Source organism: Oryctolagus cuniculus, chromosome 7 (assembly GCF_964237555.1).
Source record: "Oryctolagus cuniculus chromosome 7, mOryCun1.1, whole genome shotgun sequence".
Classification (NCBI taxonomy): domain Eukaryota; kingdom Metazoa; phylum Chordata; class Mammalia; order Lagomorpha; family Leporidae; genus Oryctolagus; species Oryctolagus cuniculus.
This window is the reverse complement of record NC_091438.1, coordinates 61,709,461-61,734,218: the sequence shown is the minus strand read 5'-3', so window position 1 is coordinate 61,734,218 and position 24,758 is coordinate 61,709,461. Positions and strand designations below refer to the sequence as shown.

Genomic DNA, 24,758 nt, shown 5'->3' with positions numbered 1-24,758 from the left:
AAATATCACAATGATTATCATTCCAAATGAAGTAAAGTCCAAATCACCAATAGTGCAGAGTCTAATTTATAGGACTCTTCTTATTTGTCTTCTGGGGAATTAGAGGAGAAAACTAAAGCTGGTATGTGTGATGAAAATGTCAAGATTCTCTAATCAGGAATGCTTCTAAAACGGCATGCTTAAAACATAGACTAGGGTGAGGCAGTGCTGAAAGGGGCTTTCTTTTAAAAAAATCGCTCTCCGCTGTTCTTGAAGAAAAGAATAAAGGCAACAGCCTCTCCTAGCTCATACATTCTAGAAATCTAAGTCCTCAGAATGGAAATTTATATTCAAGGGGACTTAGATTATCTGTAGGAACCAGATAATATCAATTGTATAACCAAAAAACTCTCAGTGTTTCAAATAAATGAATAAATATCTTTTTAAAAGAGTTGATGTAAATCTATGATTGAACTATAAAATTTCATAAAATCCATAGATAAGTGGTAGGATTTTTTAAATTATTGTTTCCTGCTTTATTTTTATTTCTTTATCTTATTGTTTAAGATTTTATTTATTAATTCATTCATTTGAAAGGCCAAATGACAGAGACAGAGAGATTTTTTTTCATCCACTGGTTTATGTTTGGGGCATAATGTTTGGGGCATAATGTTTATGTTTGGGGCAAATGCCAGCATCAGTCAGGGATGGGCCAGACTGCAGCCAGGAGCAGGAACTCTGTTGTGGTTTCCCACATGGATAATAGGGACCCAAGCACTTGGACCGTCCACTGCTGCCTCCCAGGCACATTAGTAGGAAGCTGGATTGGAAGCAGAAACAGAACTCAGTCCCAGGCACTTGGATATGGGATGTAGCGCCCCAGGCTTAATACGCTAAACAACACCTGCCCCCACTGATCTTATTCTTAAGAGGCCTCCAGGATTGGCCAGGAAGTTCTGGGAAAGATGGTTTGGCCCTGTACAATATGATTTTTTTCTAAGTGACCTTTGGGTGGACAAAATCTAGCTCTGCTCTCTCACAAGGTCCCAGTGCACAGAGGACACACTGTGCTCCCTGAAGGGACTCCTCTCAGTCCCCACGGCCCGCGCTTGGCTCTGGAGAGATGGGCTCAGGCTGAGACAGTGATGACACTACTAACTGACGCAGCCTGGCTTCTCGGAGGATGGTGTGTGTTTTAGTTATACTGTGTAGAAGGTTCCACTTGGTTAAGGGGGAGGTGGATCTTCTCGGGGCTATGGCCTTGCCTGTTTATCCGTGGCTGACCTCTGGGGCCCCACGGACTAATTCGGGTTTCTTTGAGTTGGTGGATTGCACAGATGCTGAGAATCAAAGGGTTTCACTTTTGACAGATCTGAGCAGTTGCTTGCACACCTAGGGAATGTTTTCTCTTTCATCAATCCAGTGAGTAGGCTGAACTTGGAAAGAGGAACAGTGAGGAACTGCTGCTACCTTATGGAGTCTGACACTTGTCACTCAAGCTTCGCATCTCTCATAGGGGAACATTGATGCAGGGGGATCTGCTTCTGTGGCTGGTGCTGGGCAGAACGCGCCCTAGAACCCAGTGTAAAAACAGGAAATCCATCTCTCCCGCCACGTGTGCCCAGACTCCCTGGCATCTTGCGGTTCCTGGCACCCTCCAGGATGGTGCCATTCCTAACCCACCAAAACTTGTTTGGTGTACACACACACATACACACATATACACACACATGCACGCTTTCGAAGTGCCCCTGCATGCACTACCTCACTTACTGTTTACAGTAACCCTGGAATGTAGGTATCTTATGTTTCTTTTTTCTTTTTTTTTTTTTTTTTTTTTTGACAGGCAGAGTGGACAGTGAGAGAGAGAGACAGAGAGAAAGGTCTTCCTTTGCCGTTGGTTCACCCTCCAATGGCCGCCGCGGCCGGCGCACCGCGCTGATCCGATGGCAGGAGCCAGGAGCCAGGTGCTTTTCCTGGTCTCCCATGGGGTGCAGGGCCCAAGCACCTGGGCCATCCTCCACTGCACTCCCTGGCCACAGCAGAGGGCTGGCCTGGAAGAGGGGCAACCGGGACAGAATCCGGCGCCCCGACCGGGACTAGAACCCGGTGTGCCGGCGCCGCTAGGCGGAGGATTAGCCTAGTGAGCTGCGGCACTGGCCTGGTATCTTATGTTTCAAAGCACATTCCTAGGCTATATGGGTATTATTAATACTCCATATTTCTTGAGGGAGAAGACTGAGGCTGGAAGGAGTTAAATGACTTGCACGTGTTCATACACCAAAGTGAGGAGCAGAGCCAGGGCTCAAACCCAGGGCTCCTGAAGCCAAATCCTTCGTGACTTCCCCACCACACAGCCTTGAGTTTCGTTCTGCTTACTCTGGCTTCCTGGGCGATGACATGAGCCTTTCCAGGCTTGCGTCAATAGGGTCAGGTTTTTCCTTTGATGGTTATTTATCCCTTTTCATCTACTTGAAAAGCAAAGCAACAGAAAGGGGGAGAGACAGAAAGTGATCTTCCATCCAGTGGTTCACTCTCCTAAATGCCAGCAACAGCCGGGAGCTGGGCCAGGCTGAAGCCAGGAGCCAGGAACTCAATCCAGGTCTCCCATGTCGGAGACAGGAACCGAAGCACCTGGGTCACATCTGCTGCCTCCAAGGAGTTAGATCAGAAGTGGAGCAGCTGGTTCGAGTCCCGGCTGCTCCACTTCCTATCCAGCTCTCTGCTATGGCCTGGGAAAGCTGTAGAGGAGGGCCCAAGTGGGCCCCTGCACCCACGTGGGAGACCTGGAAGAAGCTCCTGGCTCCTGGTTTCAGATCGGTGCAGCTCCAGCCGTTACAGCCTTCTGGGGAGTGAACCAGTGGATGGAAGACCCCCTGTCCTCTGCCTCTGCCTCTCTGTAACTCTGCCTTTCAAATAAACAAATAAATCTTTTAAAAAAAAAAAAAAAAAGTAGGGCAGCTGGGGCTTCAACCAGCATTCCAATCTGGGATGTGGGTTTCCCAAGTGGCGACTTAACCCAGGGCGGAGTCACAGTGCTGTCCCCGGTCAGTTTTGGGGAGTCTGCAGGCCCTGTGACTGGCCTGTGGGGAGATAGTCCACGTCCCTTCATCCTTCCAGATGCCTTTAAGACCACTGCCCACTGTACCTCCAGGCTTCTACGGAGAAGGCTGATTTGACTGTCATTGCCCCGGGGAGTTCATCGTTCCAGGGAGCAGGACTGGCTGACCTGGGCACGAGAATAGGCTGGGGACAGAGGAGACAGCATTGAGAGGCACTAGAAAGAGAGGACAGAAGGCAGAGCAGAGGACAAACCTTGGGGGAGAGAAGAAGGACGTGTGGGCGGGATGCAAGGGGGGCCCCCGCCAGGCTTTCTCTTCTGCAGGGGCCCCGGCGACAGGCGCTCTCCCTGCAGAACCCGCTGCCCTTGGCCAACGGCTCTCAAGCCCGCAGCTTACCCCCACCAGCTGTAACCGTCCTAATTTTCTTTCGACGGCAACAGAGACAGTCCCGGGTGATGTTCAAAGAATGTCTGGCCAGCGCACAGTGGAGACTTTGTTCATTTTTGCAGCATGCTTCTTTCTGAGAGGCCGCCAGGTCCAGTTCCCCAGGAATCTTGGTGCAGAAAGAGAAGGTTGTCTGTGTCAGGCCCATGGGGTTCCAGCTGAGGAGGGGGCAGGAGGGGGGGAGCGGGTACTGGCAATCTCACTTCTGTGTCTACCCTTTCTTCCTCTTTGCCCTGTGGTTTTGTTCATTTGTTTTGCCCTTTAGTTTTGAATTTGACATCCGGTGATTTTTTAACCAGCAAATGGAGTATATTAAACATAAAAGGCCAAGTGTGGATTTCAGACTTAAAACCCAGCTGTGTTTATTTGATCTTTTCTTCTGCTTGGACATTTCTGTGGCTGTGGTTTTTGTAAGATAATAAATCAGGACTACCATGCTCTGTCTCCCAAAGTATAGATGCACCTTGCTTAACTTGTGATGTAAGCATCTGCCATATCCCCTGGCAAATCACATCCCAGCCTGCCTGAGGGACCCCAGCATCTCATTCCTATGCCGAGGCTGATGTTTTGATAGAGGAAGGAAGAAACGGGTTTATCTTTATTTTATAGAAGAATCTAGAATTTTTTTTCACTCTGTCAACAGGAAAGAAAGTGTTGCAGAGCAATTATAACAAAGCTCTCAGCTCTCCTTCCTCCACCCAATTAAATGCCATTGAGCGATGTGCAGAGCACAGGAGAGAGTGACCCCTGCTGCGAGCAGAGGCCGGGGTGAAGCAGGTCCGGCTGGAGCTGGGGCGGCACAGGTGTAACAGGGAGCAGAGATCAGGGGCAGGGGAGCCTGGGAAACCCACAGCAATCAAGCTGGAATAGAATTCTCTGGAATAAAACCCCTCCACTATCCCCCCTCCTCTCAGAGTTCTTTCCCACAATCACTTCCCACTCGTAGGTGACTCTTCTAAAAGTACAAAAAGTGTGAATTATCCCCCAGGCAACCGGGGAAAAGCTCTCTGAAATCCTAGCCCTGAATGAGCGGTTGGAGCTGGCCTCTCCTTTGCTCTGTTTTCCCTTGGTCTGAAAACTTGGGCGGAGCTGTGTCTGGAGGAGGGCACGAGCACGACTGAGACTGAAAAGTAAACCAATGGAAGGAGCGATTCTTGCAGGTCTCCTGGCTGATGCACATTGGCCATCTCTCTTTCAGCTCCTGAAATACCCACGATTGATCAGGCGTATTCCAAAATCAGCAACAGTATCACCGTAGAATGGGCTACAGTGCCTGGGGCCACCAGTTACCTGCTCACCGCCAAAGACGGGGACACGGTCATTGAAACCATGGTGGCCAGTTCCCCCGGCACTGTGACCGGCCTGAAGGCTGCAACCCTGTACCAAATCACCGTGAGATCCATCAGTGCTGCTGGGAGAAGCCAGGCGTCACCTCCAACGCAGGCAAAGACAGGTAGCTGGATGTTCACGCCCTCTGAGTGCTTACCCGTGACCCAGAGCCATTCTACTGGTTCTGCAGATGCGTACTGTAATTTAGTGTTCCCCTAGTGAATCGGATGCAGGGCTCATAAGTGAAAACCACCAAATAATGTTTTGGGGAACTCAGATAGCTGTGGAGGCGATGGCACTTAAATGCCAGATGCTTCGCCTGGGGAAATAAAACCTGTTTCTGGGCTTCTTTCAAATCATCTCTGCTTTTATTTTTTCTTTTAGTTTTATTATTTTAATTCACTTATTTGAAAAGCAGAGTGACAGAGAGAGATGTAGAGACACAAAGATCTTCCATCCACTGGTTCACTCCCCCAAATGCCTGCAACAGTTAGGGCTGGACCGGCAGGAAGCTGGGAGCCTCCATCCTTGTCTTCCACATGAGTGGCAGGAAACCAAGTTCATCTGCTGCCTCCTGGGCACATTAGCAGGAAGCTGGATCAGAAGCAGAGGCGGGACTTACTCCCAGGCACTCCAATATGGGATGCAGGCAACCTGAGCAGCAGCTCAGCCCACTGCAGCATAACAATTGTGCTGGATCCCCGAGTTTAAATCTCTAGAGAAGGAATTGCTCTTTGTAACCATCCACACAGAGAACATATAGAAAGGATCTGCTGCACATGAACCACTGGGTATATATGGTTATTTTTTAAAGATTTATTTATTTATTTGAAAACCAGAGTTCTACAGAGAGAGAAGGAGAGGCAGAGAGAGAGAGGTCTTCCATCCGCTGGTTCACTCCCCAGCTTAACCCGCTACGCCACAGTGCCGGCCCCTGGGGTATATATGTTAAAAACATTTGGAATCTGTTTGGTAAAGTTGTACCTAAGCCTATTTCTGAAAAGTTATGTATGCATGATAATAGAAAAAAATCATCATTTTCCCCATTTACTTGTATTCTGATTACAAGGATGCTTCATCTAATCTCTTACTCCCGGTTGAAGGAGTGCCCAAGATTTAATTTCTCTTCTGTTTCCCATCCCTCTGCCAAGACATTTGTGATTAATGAACACTTAAATAGCAATGATTTCATGGAACTCTGCCATGAACCCTTTTAACAAGTAAATAATTATTTTGTAATATGAACAATCAACCTCAGTGTACTTAACTCCTGAATTCAAGTTATCCTCTGTTGAACTTGCATGGCACAAACACACATGTTCCTGTCTTTCTTAGTGTTGGCTGCACCAATTCTAGAAGTAAGTTCTCCAAGCCCAGACTCTATTCTTGTGCAGTGGGAAGCTGTCTGTATGGCGATCGGATTCTCCGTGTCTCTCATGCGAGCCAATGGCTTGGGTAGAATATGGAAGGAGAACACCACCAATACCTCCTTGACATTCAGCGGCTTGGAGGCCGGCACTCTCTACACCATAAAGGCCTATGCGTGGAATGCCAACGGAGTCCCTGGGGACGACTCCACCTGCAATCAGAGAACAAGTAAGGATTTCTCAGCTCAGCCTCCGTCTGCCGTGTGGTTAACGACAGGGGTTGTGCATTGTAGCCAGCAAGAGCGGTGTTAAGTGATAAGGACAGACTGGCTGGTAGCAGCTGTCTAAAATTATTAGGAAGTTATTTATAGTGCCTGACTATTCCTCCTCCGTAGTTTGAACACCAGCGCGTGTATAAATGCTATTCAGACTGCCCAGAGCCAGCAGCTCCCTCTCTGCCACCCAACTCCAATTCAGCACAGACACGCGCCACCTTCCAGAAGGGAGTGGTCCTTGTTAGCTTTCCCAGACACACCTCGTCCCCTTCTAGGTTTAGATCAATAATATAAATCAAAAGAATCAGGTCATTCAAGGACTCTGTTTGGCAGGCAGTTGGTGTGACTCAGCCTCGAGCTGGCGGTCCCAGGGATGCAGCAGCACCCGGGGCAGAGTTCCCGCTGTCGCCGCACTCCCTGATGGGAATCAGTGCTTCACGTCCATTCCCAAAGGCCCACACCCAGGACTGTGGCCCTCGTGGGCTTCCTGTGACCTCTCCTCTTGATGTGGCCTGAGAAGTGGGAGAGCAGCACACGGTGTAGCTGTGGGCACGAGTGTGTGTGTGTGTGTGTGTGTGTCTGTGAGCGAGCATGTGTGATCCCGGGGTTACCCTGGTCAAGGGAGCCTGCAATCTAATTACTGAAAGTCCAAACTGAGCTCCTGGAGGGAGCCCAAAGAATGAGAGGGGACCAGGGGTTGGGAGGGAGGGATCAAGAGGAGGAGGAGAGAGAGGAAGAGAGAGAGACAGGCTTTTCTTCTCTTGAGTCCAAGCAAGCTGCCCACTGCTGATGTTGCCTATGTGGAAGCCAGACCCTCACCAAGCAGATCAACTGTTTTATTCCTTGAGGAGATGGGGAGGGGGGAGGGGAAGGGAAAGGATGGAGAGAGATCAGAATGTTTTCTTCAGCTTTCTGGAAGTGTGGAGGGAAATGGAAGCCCCACTGACTATGGGGCCAACACAGAAACACAGGGAGAAGAGAAGGGTTTGCCTTCTGTAATACCTCTCTAGAGAGGACTCAAGCAAGTAGCCCGCAGGGATCGGTGACGGGCTAGCTGAATGAGGATGCCTGTGCCAGCCAGCATCTCCCTGGGCCTTTTCCTAGGCTGCCTTTCTTTCTTCCTTCCCTCCTGCTCCACTTCTTCCCACCAACATTTATTGAGGACCTACTATGTGCTGGACAGAGGGAACACAAAATCAAATAGGACATGATCTCTACCCTTACAGAACTACTTGTGTCCAAGGAGACACCGAAGTGCAAATCCTTGGTTACAGTTCAGTGTAACAAGTGCTTTGCTGGAAGGCTGCACTGGCCCAGGGTGGTCTGGAAGGGAACAATCCAATCAGGCTCAGGGGGAGACAGTCGTGGCCTAAGGATGACCGGCTTCCTGAAGCCTTCTTCTTCATTTGTTTCCCCACGTTTTAAAATTTTAGGAGGGTGGGCATTTTTACCCAGCTGTTAAAGACACCAGTTAAGATGCAGAGGTCCCACATTGGAATGCCTGGGGTTGAGTCCCTGATTCCAGCCTCCCGCTAATCAGAGCCTGAGAGGCAACGGTGATGGCTCAAGTACTTAGGTCCCTGCCATCCATACAGACTGGATTCCCAGATTCACACCCCACATACCCTGCCCCTAACCACTGCAGGCATTTGGTGAGAGCTCTCTGTCTCTCTGCCTCTCAAATAAATTATAAAGACATCATTTTAAAAAAGATATTTTATTTATTTGAGTGGCAGAGAGGGAGAGACAGAGAGAGAAAGAGAGACAATCTTCACCTACTGGTTCACTTCCCCCAAGTAGTCACAATGACTGGGGCTAGGCCAAGCCAAAGCCAGGAACCTGGAGCTCCACCCTGGTCTCTCGCTTGGGTGGCAAGTGCCAAAATACTTGGGCCACATTACACTGCTTTCCCAGGTTCATTATCAGAGAGCTGGATCAGAAGTGGAGCAGCCAGGACTCAAAACAGTGCTCATGTGGGATGCTGGCATTGCAGATGGCAGCTTAACTGGCTGTGTCACAACACCAACCCCTAACTAATTTTTTTTTAAGTGTTAGAGTTTGTGTTTAGTTTCTGTATTAGTTTGTTAGGGCTTTCTTAACAAAGGACCATAAACTGGGTGACTTAAGTAACAGAAATTTATTGGTTCTGGGGGCCCTTATATCTGAAATCAAGATGTTGGCAAGGTTGGTCCTTCTGGGGGCTGTGAGAAAAGGTCTGTTCAGGTCTCTGTCCTTGGCTTGTAGATGCCATCTTCATGGGCCCATGGCATTGGTCGTGTGTGCCTATGTTTGTGTCCAAATTTCATCTTCTTTTTTCTAATTTTTAAAAATGTATTTGAAAGGCAGACAGTCAGAATGAGGAAGAAAGACATACACACACACCCAGAGATCTTTCTTCCATCAGCTCATTCCCCAAATTCCTGCCACATTCAGGACTGGGTCAAGCTGAAGTCAGGAGCCCAGAACTCAATCTGGGTCTCCCACATGGGAGACACGATCCAAGTACTTGAGCCATCACTAACTGCCTCCCAGAGTGTGCACTTGCAGGAAGTTGGAAACAGGAGCCAAGCTGAGACTTGAACTTTATATAGCATGCAGGCATCTAAGCAATATCTTAACCGCTGCACCACATGCTCATTCCCAGATTTTTTCTTATTTATAAGGCCATCAGTCATAATGGGTTAGGGCCTACCCTCATCTGAGCTAATCACATCTGCTATTTCCAAATAAGATCACATTCTGAAGGTAGAAAGGATTAGGATGTCAACACATGAATTCAACCCATAACACTCTCGCACTACTCTACCTGTTTTTCCTCATTCCAACATGAGGAAAAGCAGGTTGCCCTGAAACATTGAAAGCTACACCAGCCCGCTGTGGGTTCAGTGTTACCTCAGAGTAGGCTTGTCTCTGCAGACAAACTGACCATGCAGCAGAGGAAGGGAGCTGCCCAGAGAGCCTATGAGGGGACATGGCAGGTGCCTCCTTTGCAGAGAACAAGATGGGTCTCTGTGTCCTAAAACAGGGCCTTCCCTGTACCACAGAAGTGTCCAGAGGATGCTGGTCTCTGCTCACAGGTTGTCCAAGCAGTTTTCTAAGTCCTGCTATCCATCTTTATTACAGCACAGATCCCAAAGGAGCACTGAGGCCAATCTATAGGATAACTCTGAAGAAAGGGAAGCATATTTATAAGAAAGTGGAGAAGGGGTTGTGATGAAGCGTGTTAAGCTGCTACCTGTGACCTTGGCATCTTGCTCCGCTTCTGATCCAGCTTCCTGTTAATGACCCTGGATGGCAGGGGAAGATGACCAGAGTACCTGGACCCCTGCCACCCATGTGGGAGACCAGGATGGAGTTCCTGGCTCTTAGCTTCAACCTGGCCCAGACCTGGTTGTGATGGTCATTTGGGGCATGAACCGGGGTATGAAAGATTCTCCCTCCCCACTCTTTGTCTGTCTCTCTGTCTCTGTCTTTCTCTCTCTGTCTCTCCAATTCATTGCTTTACCTTTCAAATAAATAAGTCTTAAAAAAAAAAAAGAATGTAGACACCAAAAGACCGCCTTAAAGTATGATCACCACATTTGATACTTTCATTTGATCTAGAACGAAAAGAAAGTCGGCTCCTCTATAAAAAATTGTGACCTAAAGCTATTAAAAAGTCTTTGCTGGTGTTGAAAATAAAAGGATGCATTTAGTCTATTCAGCAATAATAGAAAAAATATGTAACACATCATTTGAGAGTAGCATAGCCACGTGACCTTTTTAGTCCTTCACATTTATAATTTTTTAAAATAAGATTTATTTATTTATTTGAAAGGCAGAGCTACAGAGAGGGAGAGACAGAAAGATCCCCCACTGCTTTCCCAGGCACATCAGCACAGAGCTGGAAGTGGAACAGCCAGGACTTGAACCGTTGTCCACGTGGGATGCCAACACCGCAGGCTGGGGCACTAACCTACTGCACCACAGCATCAGCCCCCACATTTATAATTTTATTTGAGTCTTTTAGTCATCTGTTAAGTAGCATATTCACGCATTCAAAATTCACATTTTTAGCACCTGTGCGTGTTAGGTACTGATCTTCCTACATCCATTTTATAGATGGGGAAAAATGTGAAGTGATTCAATGACACAGCCAAGGTCACAAAGCTAATGATGGGTTTGCATAGTCAGCAACAGGTGTGCTAACAGTTCCCAGGTACTTGTAGCACCGCTTCCTGCTTTCAACTCTTACCAGTGTCCAGCCATGGGGTACCCGATCCTCTGAGCTCAGCACTGTTGCTGGGCTGGGTCTCACTTGGACTCTTCCTGAGGCTACTACAACATCTTAATTGTTTCTCAAAAATGTAGGTCCTCGTGCCCCTGACCACGTCCAAGTCTCTTTTGATAGTGGGGCCCTGAAGGCATCTGTTTCATGGGCGCCGACGGAAGGCGCTTCCAACTACACAGTGATGGCGTCGAGTGAGAATTCAGAGCTGAGCTGCAGCACGACCCTCAGCTCCTGCACCATCTCTTCCCTCCGGTGTGGAACTGAGTACCTGGTTTCAGTTTTAGCAAGCAATGATGCTGGATCTAGCAAATCGCCTTCCGCGGTGACCCTGAAGACTGGTAGGTAAATAGGAGTGAGATTCCTGGAGGGCTGCCAAGTCACCAGGAGTACTATAAGGGAAGCAGAAAATCCCCAGCAATGTTCTAGAACACTCTAGAAGGAGTGAAATGCAAGCATTGAATTGGACATTTTGATGTGTTTGATTATTGTTGGGGGCCAGCATTGTGGTATGATAGGTTAAGCTTACGCCTGCGGCACCAATATCCTATATGGTTGCTAGTACATGTCCAGGCTGCTCCTCTTCCGATCTCTGCTTATGTCCTGGGAAAGCAGTAGAAGATGGCCCAAGTCCTTGGGCCCCTGCGCCCACATGGGAGATCTGGAAGAACCTCCTGGCTCCTGACTTCAAATTGGCCTAACTCCAGCTGTTGTGGTCATTTGGGGAGTGAACTAGTAGGTGGAAGACCTCTCTCTCTCTTTCTGTCTCCCTCTCTCTGTAACTCTGCCTCTCAAACAAATAAATGAATCTTAAAAAGAAAAATAATATTATTGATAGTGAAAGCAGATATTGTACACTGTGAAAAGCATTTCTTGGAACATTAAGAAGCCTGGCTCCTATTCCAGATCTCTTATATTTTTTTCTTTTTCATTTGTAAAGCTATAAAAATGCTAAGATTCAGTTTGTGTTATACAGCTGTCACTGTGAAGTGCTTGAACTCTTCCTTATGTCATGTTTCATGACCTAGGCATGATGGGAGCTACTTTTTAAGATAAAGATAGGTTATTTCTAGTCCTGAATGTCTTTAAGTAATTTCTCATTTTAACTTTTTTAAACAAGCTATTTGTTTATTTATCTAAAAGGCAGAGCAACAGAGAGGAGAGCAATACAGAGAGATCTTCCATCTGCTGCTTCATTCCCCAAAGGGCCACAATGGCCAGAGCAGTTCCAGACCGAAGCCAGGAGCCTGCAACTCCAGCCGGGCCTTCCATGCTGGTGGCGGGGGACCAAGTACTTGGGCCATCATTCACTGCACTCCCGGGCCACAGCAGAGAGCTGGTCTGGAAGAGGGGCAACTGGAACAGAATCTGGCGCCCCGACTGGGACTAGAACCCGGTGTGTGCCGGCGCCGCTAGGTGGAGGATTAGCCTATTGAGCCGCGGTGCCGGCCCCTAGATGATTTTAATGTGCAGTCAGCAGCAAGCGCAATTGAAATGTTCTGCACACCAACTGGTCCAGGATGTGTCCCAGTGGTTCGTGCATAACACAGTCATGATCACAGGAACGACCTTGATTTGCCAATAAAAGGACTGTGTCTAGACTGTGCTATGTGTTTTCTGGACCCAGAACTGTACAATATATCTTAGAAATAGTTCCATTAGAGATGCCTAAAAAATGTTAAAATCTTATGGCTTGAATGAATGAACTTCATTCCATCAGAAGACTTCATTCCATAGTGATACCGGATGAATGAGGCGCTGCCTTGGAACAAGGAAACAGGCGCTATTAACCAAGGTGCACTGTGCCCCTTTCTGGTGCAGTCTAGCAGTAACTGAGGTTGCTTTGAAGACATCTGCGAAGGCCTCCTCAGGGTGTTACCTTGTCCCTTGGCCGTGGCATGTGGTGTCTTACTGTTCTGCCCAGGCACGCCTGGAAGGATGTGATGGGCGTGAGAACATGTTCTGCCATCCGTGCGTGGAAGGCTGCAGTCAGGAGACTCCCTGAAGCTCTGCTTCACCATTCCCTGCAGGCCAGCGTCTCTGGATGGCATCAAATCTTTGAACAAATACTTTAACAACAAAAATCCCAGGTCTTAAAACAGCTGTACAACTGTGGTAGCCCATTCTTTATTTTTCTTTTTTTAAAGATTTGACAGGCAGGGTGAGAGAGAGAGGGAGAGACAGAAAAGAGAGGTCTTCCACCTGCTGGTTCACTCTCCAAATGGCCAAAACAGCCAGGGCTGGGGCTGGATGAGGCAGAATCCTGGAACCTGGAACTGGTCCCCTGTGTGAGTGGCAGGGGCCCAACTACATGAGCCATCCTCTGCTGCTTTCCAGGGCAGTAGCAGGGAACTGGATTAGAAGCAGAGCAGCAGGGGCTTGAACCGATGTTCCAATATGGGATGCCAGCATCACAGGCAGCAGCTTAATCTGCTGCGTCATAACTCTGGCCCCATGGTCCATTATCTCAAACAATGTTTCATATAACGAGAGACTTTGGACAGTTCATTAGAGTTTTTTGGTAGTGATTTGGACCCTACAGCATAGCCTTTGATTCTATACAGAAAACCAAATGCTGTGGCATGTAATTTTGCATGCCATGCACTAAATCCAACCCGTTCCAAAGGTCAAAGTTGCCTGTTTGAGTCGTCATGAAATCTTGCAGCAATGCAGAGAAAATTTCCTGCAGGAGTCTCACAACTGTTTATTATTGGTCATTTCCTAGTTGCCTGTGCACCTGCAAGAGTAATGATCCGGGAAGAGCCCCCTGGCCACCTATCTGTGGCTTGGTCCAATGTCGATCTGGGGGATTACTACGTGGCCTTTGTGAAGAGCGATGATGGCTTGGAAGTGCACTGCAACACATCCCTCACGCAGTGCAATTTCCCATCTGAGTGTGGCTTCACTTACTTTATCAGTGTTTTTGCCTATAACAAAGCAGGACAGAGTCCTCTGGGTGACATATTCAATTACACCACAGGTGAGTCGCATTTGGTGCCTGTAAAGGGAGATTTGCATTCCTGGGCTCCGCCGCAGGATGCATCACCTACTGCACTTCTGGACTTACCAACTGGAAGTCATCGTTAGGGCCAAGGTCAGAGAGAGAATCTCTCATCTCTCTTCTCCCAGTCTTACTGAGTAAGGAAATTTTGGTTTCATGGACCCAAGCTTAACAAAGTTTAGGAGTGAAAAGAAGGGGGGAAGGAAATGTAGTTACTCAACTTTGCTTTGAAAAACTGATACTCCCCCCCCCCCCACACACACACACAAAGATCTGGTCACTATTCAGGCCTGGGCTGGATGCTGAAAGGGTTGCAGTCTCTGTTTCAGTTCCCTTTTCCCTGAGACTGAGGCGCAGAGATGCAATGACCCAGATGCTGCACGGTCCAGGGACTTGGGCTTAAGTCCTAACTTGACTACTAACTCACTTGTGCTGTGGATATGATGGTGTCCACCTGTCTAGTTCCTTAGTATCTTCCACTGCAAAATGGGACAAATAATAGTGAAAACATGAACGTGTGTAGGTCTTTGTCTGTTACAAAACACAGTGCAAATGTTTTTATCAGCATCATTATCTTTACTGTTAATGACTATTTGCCTCTGCTAGGCCTGGATCTTGCACTGGGCAGGGATTATGTCTTATTGAACTCCTTGTCTTCAGTGCTTATGATAGTGTGACCAACACAGGGGAGATGTTTGCTTTTTGAAGAATGAATAGATTGAGTGAGTTGAGATTAATCGACTACATTTACAGATAAGAATATTTTAATATAATTATATAAAATACTGGCTGGATATTATAATATATTTTATCAGGATAAGGGACTCAAATAATTGATGATGTTGGAATTTGGGGAAAGAGACTATTGCTAAGGTCTTAAGAACACAGAAAGGCCTTCCAGAGGAGTGGACTTGAACTGGATGTTAAGGATGCGTGGAACACAGGTGGGGCAAGAGCACTCCAGAGAGACTCCAGACTGAGTTAGACATTTGCCAGTGGAAGTCGTCCAGGTCTGTGCTAAGATTTAAGACAACTCCAGCTCCCCGCCCCGTCCCCTCCCCACCTCTGGCTTTTTCTGGTTTGGTGTCTGGAAAGAGTGACAGGACCTGACTAGCAAGACCGGCGTGACTTCGTCACGGAACAGGAGGGGAAAGGCTTTCTAGCAGAGGGGCCAGCCGTCCTCAAGGAGCACAGAAGTAAGGGCACACGTGGGTCACGGGGCGGCGCTGGGGGAGGCACAGGTGAACACTCAGTTTGTGATGGCGTCCAAGGTCGTGCTGAGGATTTAGCCTCTGTGCAGTAGGCGTTGAGCCAAGATTGGAACAGGACAGACGGTTACTGCAGTGGTTTCGGAGGGTAGTGGCAGAAGTCCCAGACGTGGTGAGGTCAGGACACAGTGCCACCTCTGGTGGCCTTGCCTCTGCACTGACCTTCACCCATTCCATCCCGGCTCCTGCTTTCAGCTCCTTGTTGTCCCAGTGACATCAACCCCGTGATGGTGTCCAGCGACAGAGTAGAGATTGTCTGGTCTCCTGTCCGTGGTGCCGAACTCTATGAAACCAAGGCTGTCGATGGATCCAATGTGGTTGAATGTAACGACACTGTTCCCGCGTGCACCCTGTCAGCTCTAGAGTGTGACACCAAGTACAACATCACAGTGTATTCACTCAGTGACATCCGGGGCAGCAATACATCCTGCACGGCCCAACCTATAACCACAGGTATGGTACTCCCAGCATATTATCACTGTGTCTGAAGGAGTCACCCCATCTGTGGCATTCAGCAAGGCCTACAGAATGGTTAACTCCATTAACCACTCTCATGGAGACCCCTAGGGTCCCTGCTGTGCCAAGGACAGGCAGAGGAGAAGGTGGAAGAGGAAAGCAGAAAAACAGGAAACAAAAGGGGAGACCATGGGGAGAATGGAAGATCTGCTAGTAGTTACCCCAGTCACTCGGTTCCTCCTCCTTGTGGGCTAAATGCATAGTCTGGTTAAAAGTAATGATGATCTCATTTGGGGGAGAAAAAAAAAACAGATTTAGACCAAATGGCACATGTGATATTTTTGACTCATGTTATTTCAATCAATAATCTAAAAAAATCTCTTAGCTCCTTGCAGTCCTGAAATAAAAAATGTTTCGAAGGATGCGTTCTCCATGATTAATGTGCACTGGCAATCCGTGAATGATGACGCTATCTACACTGTGACTGCCCAGGGGGAGAAAGGGCTGTACTGGTGCAGCAGCACGGGAGAGTCGTGTACCATGGGGGCCCTGCCCTGCGGCTCAGTGTTCTCTGTCACCGCTGTGGCAGAAACACAAGCAGGACGGAGCCTGCCCAGCTACAGTGTGCCCCTGGAAACGGGTATGTAACACCAACCTGAATATGGACTTCAGTTGGCGGGGGAACGTAGGAACGGATTCCAGCTATGAGCTTTCTTGCTTAATTTACCCTGAGATGGATACACGTGAAACTCAGGGGCCTTTCAAAGAGCCCAGTCTTCAAAAGCAAAATTGACAGCATTTTTACAGCGTCTGGGAAAATATCATGAAAAGACACTGGTATATTGGCATCAAGGGAGGGATAGGAGTCCGTTGACTCTGCAAAAACACTTCTGGGGATTCATTTTCCAATCTTTGAAAGCAGCTAACGAGTAACCAAATGAGCTGATTTATTATTTAATTTGTTGGCTCAGACCTTTCAAATCTTTCTCTAAAAATGCTGTCTGAATTTCAGTTTCCTAATTGGTAACTGGTCTCATAGAGTGGATATGAACATTAAGCCAACCTCACTTAATTCAATCAATCTTAATACCAAGTCAATTCTACTAACATTGATTTAATTAGCCTTGATATTAAGTTAATTTAAGTTAATGCTGCAAGGTGCTTAGCAAAGTGCCTGATGCATACACAGTAAGAGCCCCACAAAAGAAAAGTTACTGCTTCAAAGTGTAGTGAATGAACGCAATTTTGCAAATTGAGTAAAGCCTTTGGACATTGTCTTATCTTACATTCAATGAGACACAGCACTTTGAACTGTACAAGTTGAAACCCCTGGTGGGGAAAAAGCAGCAAAAAGGAGATAATACCAAATAGAAGGGCAATTCTAGATGTTTTATACCCTGTACAAGGGATTGCTGAAATGTTGAGATGGCTGTGGTACCTTAGGTGGCCAAGAAATCAAGCTTTTAGATCAGGGATGTAGCAGGAAATACACAAGAAGCAAACCACATTTCACTGCAAATGCTGCACAGGGTTGCACTGGGAGAAGAGATGAGGGCAACTGTTGCTTTAAAATTTGCACTTGGAATTACTCATGTTGGGGTCAGCAGAGGGTTTTTTAGTTTTCCTGAAAAAAAATAAATAAAGACTAGGGGAAACCTGCCGTTACTCCCAGCCAGTTGCTGCCCAGCCTTCTCAGGGAAAGCCCCCGGACACACAGTTGATATTACACAATGGAGCAGAGGGAAACACTTGATCAATCAGTGACACCTTCGGAAATTTAGAACATTTTAGAACAATTTAGAACACAAGAAAAATGCTCTCCTTGGTCATTTTTCACAAATTAACTTTCCATGAAAATAAATCCCTTCTTCTTCTCTCTCTCTATTTAAGTGCCATGCTGTCCAGTCGGTCTGACAGTGACTCAGGTTACCCAATCAGTTATCAATGTGAGTTGGACTATTGGGACCGTGGCCCAAACCTACCTGACAGTTCTTGAGTCGCAGACTGGACAGTCTAAGTGCCACACCCATCAAAACCACTGCCTCCTGGGATGCATCACCTGTGGGATCAATTACACAGTGGCATTAAAAGCAATCAGTGCCACTGGCTTGACTGCGGACTGTGCCTTCCAAAGCTATTCCTCTAGTAAGTGAATTCTCTTTTTCTTTTTCTTTTTTCTTTTTACTTATTTGAAAGTCAGAGTTATAGAGACAGAGCGGGACAGACAGGTCTTCCATCAGCTGGTACTGCCCAAATGGCCGCAACAGCCAGGGCAAAACTAAGACAACGCCAGTAGCCAGGAACTTCTTCCAGGTCTCCCACATGAGTGCAGGGGCCTAAGCACTTGAGCCATTTTCCGCTACTTTCCCAGGCACATTATCAGGGAGCTGGATCACCAGGACTCGAACTGGCACCCATACGGGATGCCGGCACTGCAGGGAACGGCTTTACCCACTACACCAGTACACCAGCCCCAGTAAGTGAATTCGAACTCCAGCTCCACGGCGTCAGTGAGGACCTGGCTATTCTAAATCCAATCATAAACCCTTCCTTCTTTTTTAAGACGTTGCATTTCCACCTAGCTTGCATTATACATTCAGATTACTTCCTAAGATGTTCACAGTTTTTCTCTGACTTAAAACCTCAGGGCTTCTGGGGCTTCTATTGGTAGCTGGTGAATGAATGCCCCTAGAGCAGGTTAGGATTCAGGTTTTCCAAAGGGCTGACACATGTCTTAAGACACAGCTGCCTGCAGCACAGAGTAACTCAGCCTAGCAGAGTACTCAGAAAGCATCTCACCGCACATTCTATTTGGTTCGCTTTTTTCCCCCATTCTCATTATTACTATGTTCCTAGCTCTCTCCCTTGATCCACTCCAGCTCTTTCTGTGGTTTCTTCCACAGACAGCGCAAAGCAGGGGAATATGGACAGTATTGTTCCTTGTTCGTCTCACAGGTGAACCATCAGGGGACAGCAGATGGAAGTGAAAGCAGTGCAGGGTTAGCAAGGAAGATTCCTATTTGTGACTGTAATCCACTAAGGCGGCTGCGGGAGCACTGTTTGGAAAGAAGCTCCTGGGGACGCTTTCTGGGCTGTAGGAGAAAGCGTATAAGCATCTGTTAGGTAGCTGTGCCCTGGGCGTGGGATGGAGTTGAACATCACTTTGGCATCCCAGCTGGGTGTCTAACTGAGACATGGCTTCTTATAACCTGTGTTGTCTTCTCTATCTCCTCATTGCTAAGAAAATAATAGGAATTTGAATGCTTTCCTAGAGGTGGATATTTGGCCCAGTGGTTAAGCTGTCCACATAGAAGTACTGGGTTTGGCCGGATTCTGTCCTGGTTGCCCCTCTTCCAGGCCAGCTCTCTGCTGTGGCCAGGGAGTGCAGTGGAGGATGGCCCAAGTGCTTGGGCCCTGCACCCCATGGGAGACCAGGAGAAGCACCTGGCTCCTGCCATCGGATCAGCGCGGTGCACCGGCCACGGCGGCCATTCGAGGGTGAACCAACAGCAAAGGAAGACCTTTCTCTCTGTCTCTCTCACTGTCCACTCTGCCTGTCCAAAAAAAAAAAAAAAAAAAAAGTACTGGGTTTGATTCCTGGCTGCTGACTCTCGATTCCTGCTAATGCAGACCCAGGGAGGAAGTGCTGATGGCTCAAATAATTGAGTTCCTGCCACCTGTGTGGAAGACCCAGATGAGTTCCTGGTTCCCAGTTTTGGCATCAGCCCAGGCCCAGCCATTGAGGGCATTTAAGGGGTGATCCAGCAAGTGGGAGTTTTCTCTCTGTCTCTCAAATAAATAAGTTAAGTTTAAGAAAAAATATCTCCCTAGCTCATCCCTCCAAGTTGTTTTGAGAATCAAAATACATCATAATATGAAATAACTTATAACATGCTGCACATGGGAAAGTTGGCTTTTTCTTTCTTTTGGTCTATTACTTCCATTAGATTCACTGCTAAAGTTCTCATCTGGCTAGGTGGTTCTATCAAGGCAGCCCGTTACTTATCTTTATAACTAAAAAAGATTCTTAAGGAATAAGTAAAAAAAAAAGAGCCTGATTATAGCAATTAAAAGTTATTTATTTATTTTATCTTATTGAAAGGAAGAGAAAGAGAGAGATCTCCATCTCTCAGTTCACTTCCCCAATACCTGCAAGAGTGGGACTGGGCCAGGCTTAATCCAGGGGCCAGGAACTCAAGCTAAGTCTCCAGTGTAGAAGACAGAGACCCAAGTACGTGAGCCATCACCTGGTGCTTCCCAGGATGCACATTAGCAAGAAGCTGAAACTGGAATTGGAGTGGAGGCTTCAACGCAGGCACTTCAATATGGGCTCCCCGTGTCCCAGCTGCTTTGTCAAGCACCCACCCAACAATTTTTAAAAATTATATAATAACTTGTTCATTTTAGACACTGAGGAATCAATACTATTTAGTGCCCTGTTTCACAGCTAATGTGGCATTGCTCAAGATATTCAGGAAAGGACAAAAAGTACCTGATCAGCTAGCACTGATGAAAAGCGCACCAGCAAACTTGGTCACCAGCCTACGTGGCTGCTTCTAAGGTATCTTGCTACTCAACTCAGCAAAATTGTTCTTTTTGATTGAAGCTAAATGAAATTAATGCTACTTAAATTAAGCTTCATCCCACTAAAATAAAATGAAACTAAGGCATTATGAGGATCTTTGCAAGAATTTGTCTGAGTCACAGTTTGAGTCATATACTATACAGTATGCATCTGTCAAGTATGGACCTTTTAAAATACTTTAAAATTATTTTTCAGTTATTTGAGAGACAGGGAGAGAGAGAAAGAGAGAGAGGGAGAGAGAGAGAGAGAGAGAGAGAGAGATTGAGATTCCAGCCTCTGATTCATTCTCTAAATCCCAGCAATGGCCCTGTGCTGGGAGAGGCACAGAAGGCAGGAGCCAGGAACTCACTCCAAGTCTCCCACATGGGTGGCAGGAACCCAGTCACTTGAAACGTCACAGCTGCCTACGGGATCTGCATGAGCAGGAAGCTGGAGTCAGGAGCTGGAACCAAGAATCAAAGCCGGGAACTCATGTGGCCTACGAGCATCTTAATCGCTAGGCTAAAAGCCACTCTCCAAGTGTGGACCTTCTGGATTCACTATAGCTTTATGTCAAAACTCACAGCTTGCCGGCGCCGTGGCTCAATAGGCTAATCCTCCACCTTGTGGCGCCGGCACACCGGGTTCTAGTCCCGGTCAGGGCGCCGGATTCTGTCCCGGTTGCCCCTCTTCCAGGCCAGCTCTCTGCTGTGGCCCGGGAGTGCAGTGGAGGATGGCCCAAGTGCTTGGGCCCTGCACCCCATGGGAGACCAGGATAAGTACCTGGCTCCTGGCTTCGGATCAGCGCGGTGCGCCGGCCGCAGCACACTGGCTGCGGCGGCCATTGGAGGGTGAACCAATGGCAAAAGGAAGACCTTTCTCTCTGTCTCTCTCTCACTGGCACTCTGCCTGTCAAAAACAAAACAAAACAAAACAAAACAAAACAAAAAACCTCACAGCTCACACCACCCTCACTCATGGGTTTCTGATCATGTGACCGAGCACAGAAAGAACTTGAGTACTCTTCAAATCTTGCTCTCACCTAACCAGTAATTAATCATACTGCTTAGGGTAGTTTACTTACATTGTTTGCCCGTAGTGAGAGGTCACATTTGCATGATGGTGGAGTAGGATTTTGTGTCATTTTGCTCCTGCAGGTGCCTGCTGCCCTTTGGGGGTGAAGTTATATAGGCTGGGCCCTAATGGCATCCGGATCTACTGGCAAGCCTCCAGGGGCTCTGCCAATTACAGCACTGACCTCTATGGCTCCAAAGGCATTTTCACATGTGCCCCGGGTGCTGGCCTCAGTTTCTGTGACGTCACAGAGATCCCCTGCGGGGACGTGTATACCGTGATGGTCTCCCCAGTTGCCGAAACGGGACTAAAGCTTACTTTCTGCCCAAAGAAAATATATTCAGGTAAAGCAAGTTATGATCCTTGATTTAAAACCCTCAGCTCCTATCTGTGCATTGAAACTCACAATCACACTTATTTGCTATACAGGAAGCTCAGAGAGGGTGTAATATGTCTACGTGTGGCAAGGGTCCCCACGTTTCTCTGGAATTGTGATGTTCTATCGTTATTTGATTTGTAAACACTCTTCTCTTCCTTTCCAATTTTTCTCCCTCTTCAGGAGAGATGGCTGCTGCTTAAGTAGTAGAGCAAAGTTATTCTGTTTTGTATTTATTTTTTTAAAAAATTCATTTATTTGAAAAGCAGAGAGACAAACAGCTCCCATTCACTCGTTCGGTCCCCACATGCCTGCAATGGCTGGAACTGGGCTGAGCTGAAACCAGAGACTAGGACCTCAGTGCAGGTCTACCAGATGGGTGGCAGCGACCCAACCACTCCAGCCATCACCTGCTGCCTCCCAGGGTCCACATTAGCAGGAAGCTAGAGGCAGGAACTGGAGCTGGGTGTGAACCCGACTACCCTGATTATGGGATGCAGGTGTCTTAATCATTAAGCCAAATGCCCCACCCTATTTTAAAAAATTATTTATTTGAGAGGTCAAGAGACAGAAAAGTCCCATTCACTAATTTGTTTCCCAACTGCTGGGGCTGGGCCAGGCCAAATCTGGGAGCTGGGACTATAATCCAAGTTGGAGCAAATTTAAAATGATTTTTTGCTTTTAAGACTTGGGGATGGAATTGTAATATAGTATTAGAGATAATGATAGACACCTGGAATGTGGGAACTTTTATTTGCACAGGCTGAGGAAAAGTAGGAGAATCAGGAGAAAATGAGCTTATAAATGACAAGCGAGGTTTGGAAATGCAAATGAGCAGGCCGTTTGTGATCACAGTACATGGCTGTTGGCGATGTGTCTCGCCAGAGCTGGCAGAGAAACACTGGCACTTCTCCTGCTCTGTGTTCCAGCGCCTTCTGTTACCTGACCCAGGGCACAGTCAGGTATTTTTCATGCATTTCTAAAAGAAAATAATGCAATTTTGAAGCCCTAGAACTTTGCAGGTAGATACAGGAAGAGGAATAAATATTGACTCACAAACTTTTACCAGAGTTTTAAAACTCCTGTTGTATGTGGATAACATGGCTCTTGGTAATGGAGCAAGGCCAGCTATTCCTGAGGGAGTGTTCTCGCTGTCCTTGGCTGTCATGCTCCGATTCCTTGTTTTTTCATTATCTTGTCCATAGGACAGGCCAACCAAAAGCACAGCCCTTCGGGATGGACAGGAATCAGATCTTAGGGTGAGGATGGGGGCTGGCGCTGTGGCGCAGTGGGTTAAACGCCCTGGCCTGAAGCGCCAGCATCCCACATGGGCGCCTGTGGAGACCCGGCTGCTCCACTTCCGATCCAGCTCTCTGCTATGACCTGGGAAAGCAGTAGAAGATGGCCCAAGTCCTTGGGCCCCTCCACTTGCGTGGGAGAGCCGGAAGAAGCTCCTGGCTCCTGGCTTCAGATCGGCACAGCTCCGGCCTTTGAGGCCGACTGGGGAGTGAACCATTGGATGGAAGACCTCTCTCTCTCTCTCTGCCTTTTCTTTCTTTCTGTAACTCTGATTTCAAATAAATAAATAAATCTTAAAAAAAAAAAAAAGGGAGAGGATGAGCTCTTAGGAAGAGGAGCCTACAGCTCAGTAACAACATTTCATCACATTTGCATAACATTTTACAAAATTATCAAGTGTTTCCACATTTAATATCTTACTGAATGCTCAAAAATGCTAAGAGGTAGTTTAAACAGACATTTGAATTTATTTATTTGAAAGGCAGAGTGACAGAGATATACACACAGTGAGAGAGGGAGAGAGAGAGAGAGAGAGAGAGAGAGAGATCTTCCATTCACTGATTCACTCCCCAAATGGCTGCAGCAGCCAGGGCAAGGCCAAGCTGAAGTGAGGAGCCAGGAATTTCATCCTGGTTTCCCACATGGGTGGCAGGAGCCCAAGTATTCGGGCCATCTTCTGCTGCCTTCCCACACACATAAGCAGGAAGCTGGGTTGAAAGCAGAGCAGCCAGGACTCAAATTCCAATATGGGATGCTGGAGTCCCAAGTGGTAACTTAACTGATTAAGGCACTATGCTGGTCTTAGTTCAGCAGATTTGTATCTGCAGTTTAAAAATGAGGAAACACACACAGAGGCTCCCACTCTCTACTTAAACCCTTCGCTGCTCCACTCCTCTGAATCTATACTCCCCACCTTCTCCCCAACCTGGAGGTGCCCCAGGTGTTTTGTCTCTGATCAGGTGCATGGGCTGAAAACCCTGGAGTCGCCTTCCCTCTCCCTTACCCTCCATCTCCAAGCTGTCTCCAGTTCCTGTCCTGTTTACCTGCCTGATGGCTTCTAAGTCTGCCTTCTCTTCCCTCCCACAGTTGTCTGTGCTAGGCCCTCCCGCCTCACCCCTAGACCACAGCACGGTCCTGCCTCCAGGCCATTACCAGAGTTGTCCCGCCAGGACCTGATCTGGTTGTGTCATTCTCATGCCTCACTACCTTCGGGAGTTTTCCATTGTCCCATGGAATTCAGTCATCTGAGCAAAGGCATTCAAAGTTCCTCATAATCTATCCTATGTGTCTGTCTACCTCTGCGCCATGTAATAGAAACTTAACATGAGCCATAGACGAGAAATTTTTTTTTTTGACAGGCAGAGTGGACAGTGAGAGAGAGAGACAGAGAGAAAGGTCTTCCTTTTGCCGTTGGTTCACCCTCCAATGGCCGCCGCAGCCAGCGCACCGCGCTGACCTGATGGCAGGAGCCAGGTGCTTCTCCTGGTCTCCCATGGGGTGCAGGGCCCAAGGACTTGGGCCATCCTCCACTGCACTCCCTGGCCACAGCAGAGAGCTGGCCTGGAAGAGGGGCAACCGGGACAGAATCCGGCGCCCCGACCAGGACTAGAACCCAGTGTGCCAGCGCCGCAAGGCGGAGGATTAGTCTATTGAGCCGCGGCGCCGGCTTATAGATGAGAAATTTAAATCTGCTAGTAGCCACACTAAAAAAGAGGTAAAAATTAATTTAATAATACATTTTAGTTCATCTAACACATCTCAAATACTATTTTAACATCTAATCCATATGAAAATTACTATGATGTTTTGCCTTCTCATATAAAGCCTTTGACAATCTGGTGTGTGTTTTATGCTTATGGCACACCTCAGATCAGACTGGGCACATTTTGAGTGCTCGGTGGTTACGTGTGAGTGGCCACCGTGCTGGACAGCCCTTGGTCCAGCTTCACGGGATCATCCACAGCACCTGCCCCAGCACACACACACACACACACACA

General features: G+C 47.6%; 1 protein-coding gene across 4 annotated transcripts in view; it reads left to right on the top strand.

Annotated features, from left to right (window-relative positions):
* Window positions 1-24,758, top strand: part of FNDC7 (fibronectin type III domain containing 7) — a 33,362-nt gene that overhangs the window by 1,219 nt on the left and 7,385 nt on the right. For 3 of the 4 annotated variants that reach the window (XM_051856210.2, XM_070077939.1, XM_070077937.1), the window contains 8 exons: window positions 4,684-4,938; window positions 6,150-6,410; window positions 10,807-11,064; window positions 13,449-13,703; window positions 15,188-15,445; window positions 15,834-16,088; window positions 17,339-17,593; window positions 21,170-21,430. In XM_051856210.2, coding sequence (XP_051712170.2) covers window positions 4,684-4,938; window positions 6,150-6,410; window positions 10,807-11,064; window positions 13,449-13,703; window positions 15,188-15,445; window positions 15,834-16,088; window positions 17,339-17,593; window positions 21,170-21,430 — 2,058 coding nt within the window. The remainder of the gene's footprint in view (window positions 1-4,683; window positions 4,939-6,149; window positions 6,411-10,806; window positions 11,065-13,448; window positions 13,704-15,187; window positions 15,446-15,833; window positions 16,089-17,338; window positions 17,594-21,169; window positions 21,431-24,758) is intronic. The other variant, XM_070077938.1, reaches the window with a different exon arrangement.